This window comes from Copadichromis virginalis, linkage group LG10, assembly GCF_057382275.1.
Source record: "Copadichromis virginalis isolate Kocher_CV1m ecotype Utaka linkage group LG10, C_Virginalis_male_GT1.1, whole genome shotgun sequence".
Classification (NCBI taxonomy): Eukaryota; Metazoa; Chordata; class Actinopteri; order Cichliformes; family Cichlidae; genus Copadichromis; species Copadichromis virginalis.
In genome coordinates, this window is record NC_140627.1 from 33,603,959 (window position 1) to 33,611,220 (window position 7,262).

Consider the following 7,262-nt stretch of genomic DNA (forward strand, 5'->3'; position numbering starts at 1 on the left):
AGTCTTACTTCTTGCTCAGCAAACACAGTGTGATGGTGAAATGTGACGAATTCCAAAGTCTCATCAGAGCGTTGGTCATGCAGTGGCTCGCTTCATCTTCTTACCGCGAGGCCTTCAGGCTGTAACGTCCGCTTCCCTCTCGTGGCGGCGTTATTCCCATCCTTGTGTTTGGATCAAGTATTTAGGAACACCTGGAAACCTGCAGAGACTCCTCTTTAGTCTCAGAGGTGAGTGACAGTGAATGTTTTTTATCACCTCTCAGAAAACACTTCTTCTTATCTCGTCATCAAGTTTTTCTTCTTATTTCCAAGTCACTGTGCCACAGTTATTATTATTATTATTATTATTCGTGTTATTTGTCACTAAAATTAACCTGCAAATGAAAAAGAAGCAGAAGTTTGTGTTTGTGAGATTCAATAAAAAATAGTTTATAGTTTTCAGTTTAATTTAATTTCATTCAGCAGATTTTTCCTAAAAGAGTGTCATAGAAATATTCAACCATTTAAAAAGTTTTAAGTGTTAATTTTCTGATTAATTTTTTGTTTGTCAAGCAGCCAAAAATAAAAGAAAAATGCAGACTGATTGTTTCAGAGATTCTTCTTGTTTTAATTTCAGTGAATTACATTTTTAGATGTTTTCCACATGTTTGGTTTAGTTTGATAACTTTGGTTTGTAGCTTATTTTTCACGGAGGCTTTAGAGTTCAATATGTCTTCCTGTGGCGCCCCCTGCAGGTACTGTGTAGTTATAACCTCAAAGATACTCAAAAGTTTAAACCATGAATATTTAGAGGTAGAACTTTGTCATATTTAAAAGACATAAAGTAGAAAAAACATCAGTTTAAATCAATGATAAACTTATCTCGTGATGTAAACAAAATGATTAAAACGGGAATAAGAGACAAATCAAAAACCTAGATTTGCTCAACTTTAATGACTTACTTTTATTGTACTTTGAAGTTTATTAAAACGTGTTATTATGTGTTTCGTATTACTTATCTTGTTTTGTTAATTAAATTTGTCTACATAATACGAGACATCAGGTGTTAGTTGTAAAAGAAATTAATAAAATCTTGATTTTTCTGATTTATAAATTTGAGGTTTATTTTGAAAGCTTTTAACTCGGAGCAGTTGCAGTTCCTGTGTTTTCTTTCATTTCCGGATTCGGTCAATGGCTCAGCTGTGAACGGAAACAGTAGAAGAAGAGGAAGCAAAGGCGCAGCGAGGGAAGTTAAAATGTCTGCTCCGAAAACAATCCCGAAAGATGCTCAGGTCAGAAACGAGCTTTTTCATTTATATTGTACAGTTTGAGTCGAGCTTTTTGCTTTGCTCGATAATCTTTAATGCATCCGCGTTGCTCGTTAGCTAGACTGGCCTGTCTTAGCTAGCGACACTGCAACTCAAAGCAATAGCGGCTAACATGCTAGCCTAGCTGCGAGCCTGTCGGTGTTTTGGTGCAAATTTGGTTCACATTGGGGAGTTTCTTCTCCCGTTTATTGTCTGATGGTGAACTTTGTTGCTGGATTTGTGTTGATTAATTGGTGACCCTTTGCAGTTGTGCAACATGATAGCCTGCTTAGCTTAGCAACGTTGCCGTTCAAAACAATAGCAGCCGCACTCTAGCCTAGCCTTTAGTCGCGAGCTGTTGGTGCTTTGGTGAAGCCGTTTGTCACCCTATGGTGTGTTTGTAAATACCCTGGTTTGGTGCACCCTGCGAGACAAGGCCGGACGCTGTACCTCGCTCCAGCACCACGTTTCCGGGATAATTTATTTATCCAGCTTCTTTTATCCTGACAGTTTTCCAGAGAGTAAAAATGGGAGATGCAGTAAAAATCTGCGGGAAAAGTAAAATTGAGAGCATGTTTGAGTTTGTTGCACTGAGATTTTAAGTTATTCGTTTCCTCTGTAGGTGATGATCCAGATCCTGAAGGACATGGGAATCACAGAGTATGAGCCCAGAGTCATCAACCAGATGCTGGAGTTCACCTACAGTAAGTTATTTCTGTTTCAGAGCCAATGGGAACAATGCTCTGATATCCCGACTGAATATTTCTGACACTCTCGGACAAAGAAGGATTATTCTGAACTGCGAATCATGCAGGAGCTGTTCTGAACAACTCAGTTGTTGTTTGTGTCCACAGGATACGTGACCACCATCATCGAAGATGCCAAAACCTACGCCTCACACGCCAACAAGTCCAACGTGGACGCCGACGACATCAGACTGGCCATCCAGTGCCGCATGGATCAGTCGTTCACCTCACCTCCGCCACGAGATGTAAGTCTTCACAGATGGGCGTAACGTTCGCTTCTTGATTCGTTCGTCAGGGGTCTAGAATGTCAGTGAGGAAAATGGAGACTGCAGATTCTATTCTGATCATTAAGACCGTCACTCTACAGGAACCAGCTGACTGTAGCGACAGGGCTGATCTGATAGCTGCTTCACCCTCTCTGTGTTTCCAGTTCCTGTTGGAGGTTGCCAGGCAGAAGAACCAGACCCCCCTCCCTCTCATCAAGCCCTACACCGGCCCCCGGCTGCCCCCAGACCGCTACTGTCTGACCGCCCCCAACTACAGACTGAAGTCCATACAGAAGAAGGTGAGACACAACCTCTCGTGGTCATCCTCAGCTTTCACGTTGTCTTTGTTTGTGGTTACCAACAGTTTATTTTCCAGGTGTCGTCGTCTGCCAACAGGATATCGGTGCCTCGCCTCAGTGTCGGCGCCGTCACCAGCAGGCCGACCACGCCCACGCTCGGTGAGTTTCAGCTTTATCATTATGTGATTTATAAATCCAAGTATTAAAGTACGATTCTGGATGCTGAAAGCGTAGCGCCATTTCCTCCTCAGGGACGCCGTCTGTGCAGTCGGTCACCACTAAAGTCGGGACTCCAGTGTCTTTGACGGGTCAGAGGTTCACTGTGCAGATCCCGCCGCCCTCTCAGACGACCACCACCAAACCCAGTAAGAACAGAGCCGTTTTATTTTTTGCTTCATGCTTTGATGGAACAAGAGTCAGACGTATGAATACCTGTGAAAAACACTTTAATGTGGAAGAAACTGTTAAAAAGTTCTCCACCAACTCCTGAACACACGGACAAAAATCTGTCCAGAGAAACATTTTAATGGCCAAACAGAATCATGTTTAAATGAACAGTTTACTTATATAAAAACCTTGATGCTCGCTCTGTCCCCATAGCAACGCCATCCACACCCGCTGTCTCCAACGTCCTCATCAACCCATCTCTGATTGGCTCCAAGAACATCCTCATTACGACCAACATGGTGTCACAGAACTCCGGCGGAGAGTCGCTGAAGAGGAAGCATGAAGACGACGACGACTACGACGCTTTATGACGCTGAATGCGATGCCGCCATTGCCACTTTTGTACTGACCTATAAAAAATAATCTCAGTAGAGACTGTAGGAGGCTCCTGACAGTTTGTTTGAGAGGAACACGACGCCTGCTCACAGCGGGACTGAAGCTGGACGGTGGGTTCAAAGCTGCAGGGCGAAGGAAAAGTGAAGTGATTCTCAATAAAATGAATAAAAGATGTGATCACGTCTGTTTGTTGGAACCCAAAATTTACATTTAGAACAAGAAGAGTTTTTAACTTATATATCTGAAGGTTTCACTTTTGAGTCCTGTAGTGAAAAATGTTCACTTCTGAAAAAAAAATCCCTAAAACATTTAAGTCAAACATTTGTGGGTTTTTTTTTAATTTTTATTTTTATGAAATTGATGAAAACCAATAATTCCACTAATATCCAACAGTGAGTCACTCCTCATAGATTCACATGTTAAAACTTTACAGCAGAAATAATTATGTTTACAGACGTATACACAAATTGTTTGATAATTTGATCCTGAACAACTGTACATCAAAGTGGTGATTTTTTTTTTTTTTTTTTTTTTTTTTTAAATATAATACATTTCTTTATATTGTGGTGTAAGTACTTTTTGGTAACGGCATCTGGATGTTTGACAGTATCAGATTAAGAAGGATGGAGGGATCCTTCACTGTGACACAGACACAGTTTTGTGGTTTAATGAGAAACTGCATGTTAAAATAGACTGCATACAATTATATAGTTCTGAAAATGGTTACTTTAGTCAGAAAACATGAGTACACATGTTTAAAAAGCCTTTAAAGGCTCGACCTGAACTATTTTACTCCCCCCTTGATTTATAAAAATGTAATAAAGAGACCACATTGGGGGGGTTTGTGTTTTCTTACTGGTGTGGAGTTCCACAGGGCTCTATCATGGGCCCTCTACTTTTTGTTCAAACATTGTAGTTGTGACTTTCGTTGTGTTGCTTTAGTTTTTATTGGGTCCTGGATGATATGTTTTAAGATGTAACGGGGGAAATGCAGTAATTCAGTTTGCCATGGACTATTCTGCTTTAATGTATTCTGATGAAAAGTATGTTTTATCAGGGAAAAAAATGATCTTCACCCAGTTCAAGTCACCTTTAGCATAATTTAGCCTTGGAAGAGACACTGAACATTAAAATAATTGAGACTTCTCTCCTGTCAGACCTTATATGCTGGTTTATTTTTTTTTCTTTAAGAGCATGAACGTAAAGTGCAGATTTTCACATGGAAACTTTAGCGCTCGGCTGGATTTTGTTTTTCATGTCGGGGTATTTTAAATGCATTTATCTGACCAGTAATATTGCTGATGTGGTATCAGACTAGTTTGGATGTTACTGAGCACCAGGGATGGGAATAACGGCGTTACTTTTTTCAGTAACGAGTAACTAACTAATTACTATTTCTATCGTTACAACGGCGTTACCGTTACTAAGAAAATGCGGTCATGTTACTATTTTTCAACAAACAGACGGTTGAAGCTGTCTTCAGCTTACCGCATCTTATATCAGTTGCACGGAAGTAGCTGTCCATGGCTGTATCCCAATTCAGGGTCTGCAGCCTTAACGGTCCACAAGGGCCGCGTACTTAAAGACCGCTAAGGCCGGAAGTGCGAGGCTTGTGAAATGGGGCGGTCTAGCAACCATGATACTAACAGCTGGAAACGTGTCATACAGCTGTGTTTGACAGAGATGAAGGAGAAAATCTTGTGTTCATTTGTTTGTTTCTACATGAGCTTTGATCATTCTCTGATTAAGCTCAGCTATTGAACGGCGTATATTTTAAAGTAAAGGCTTTAAAACCAAGTTAGTACAAACGTCACTAATGTCACATGACTTTGCCGACATGTGGCCAACAGTAATGTTTAATGTTCTTCGTTATTAAACATTTGCACATAAATAAGTGACATAATATTCAGTACTTAAAGTTCACTCTTCGGCTGCCCCTCATCCGCCGTTTTTTTCGGCAAAATTATCCACACCGACTGCCGCGCTATGCATTCTGGGATATGTTGGGCCACTAAGTCTACACCACCACATCCTTAAAATTCAGGGAAATGAAGGACGCATGTGAGAGCCGCATTTCGAGCAGCCTTTGAATTGGGACAGCCTTCGGCGCGCCGCTGTGACGTAATCGGCCTTAAAATGCGGCCTTTAAGGCTGCAGACCCTGAATAGGGATACAGCCTTCAAGACATGTTGAGGAGGCCATTTAGCCATTTCAATCAGCTGTGTTGGATCAAGGACACATCCAAAACCTGCACGACATTGGCCTTCGAGGCCTGGAGTTCGAGACCTGTGTATTAGAGCATAAGAACAAACTTAAACCTCCCATTATCCTTATTGTATTTAGTTAGCACAAGTTGGGAATGTTTTATTTAAACATCATTTATTTGGACTTTATACAGCCTATGTAAGTAGGCCGGGCGCTACAACTTCAAGCAGGTGTGCGCGCTCCCGCGGGCGGCAATCACGATCACTTTCTGGCACAACACCTGGAGCTCAGGGAGTCATGATAAACAATATATACGCGTGTTTTTCCTCAATAGTTTCATGTTTACTGTCTAAGGACAGCGCAGCGAGCACGCTCTGCTTATGAGCAAGAAATAAAAAAACAAAGCATAAAACAGCCAGTTTGTGTTGGTGGAAAAATGCACCATGTCGACCAATCAAAAAATGATTTGGCAACATGACGTTTGGTTGTTTAGGAAGAGAGAGAGCGAGACAGCAGAAAGAGAGAGAGCGAGTTTTGAGATGTGAGAGATTTGTGATGTTTAGCGTGTTTGCAGTGTGTAGTTAGTGTGTAGTGTTGTGTAGTTAGTGTGTAGTGTTGTGTAGTTAGTGTGTAGTGTTGTGGATAGTTTTGTGTTGTGTGTCAGAACATTGAGGCGACTGCTGTCTCCAGGTAGAAACAGGAGTGACACACCTGCTGCTGTCAGACCTGCAGGTATCAGGCTGTGATGTTTCCTTTATAGTGGACAGAAATATTTGGAGTGGCACAAATAATTTGTGGCATCTTATTGAAGAACAGCTGATTGTTCTGTAAATAGAAATAAATATAAAAATATAAATTGTGTAAATAGTTTGAAAAGATTTAAAAAAAAAGGGTCAAAGGTAAATGGCTGCAAATAACTTTTTTGTTTGCAAAACTTGTGCGTATGATTTTACACATGGAGACACAAATATAAACTGACAATTTATATTTGCATTTAAAGTTATGAAATATGATCAATAAACATGTTTGTGGTTGTTACAGTAAAAAATATCACTTTCTACCCAGATTTTATGTTTTTTGTCTGATTTTAGATCAATTGTGTGAGTACAGTCTGTCAAAATGAAAACATAACTGTAAATTCAGACACGTGAGGTTGTGCTGAAAAGAACGAGACCAAACAAGGCAAATAAATAGTTTTTAAGGGAAAATGTGGAGGAAACATCAGATTATATCCTGGACCCCAGAGGGTCAAACATTTAAGTAACGCAATAGTTAGTTTTCAAGTAATTAATTACTTTTAGAATCTTGTAAATCATTCACTAACAGTTACTAGTTACTACTTCAAAAAAGTAACTATAATTAATTATTTTTTCAAAGTAACTTGCCCAACACTGCTGAGCATGCGCCTTGAGGCGACTGTTGGCTGGATTAGTTTCCCCGGTCTGAATGTTCGCTTAAATGGCCCTCGAGATAAAACCAGTGTTCGGTCTTCATAAACCCATCATGGTTTTTTCTTCACAGTAAAGCCTGATGCTGACCAAGTGTTTTTTGTAGTTCCTGTCATCTCTACAGAAAAAAATAATAAATTCACATTTTAACCCAAGAATGTCATAAATTGTTCCAAACACACTTCCGAGAATGTAACTGCAGCCTGTTTTGTTGTCTTGCTCCACTTTAT

General features: G+C 40.3%; 1 protein-coding gene across 1 annotated transcript; it reads left to right on the forward strand.

The window, feature by feature from the left end:
* The first annotated feature begins 1,138 nt into the window (after positions 1-1,138).
* On the forward strand, positions 1,139-4,525 carry taf9 (TAF9 RNA polymerase II, TATA box binding protein (TBP)-associated factor). Its single transcript, XM_085471124.1, has 7 exons — positions 1,139-1,270; positions 1,908-1,989; positions 2,140-2,276; positions 2,462-2,596; positions 2,674-2,755; positions 2,848-2,961; positions 3,197-4,525. The coding sequence occupies exons 1-7, from the start codon at positions 1,235-1,237 to the stop codon at positions 3,352-3,354; spliced, it is 744 nt and encodes a 247-aa protein (XP_085327250.1). The 5' UTR covers positions 1,139-1,234; the 3' UTR covers positions 3,355-4,525.
* Positions 4,526-7,262: the final 2,737 nt, after the last annotated feature.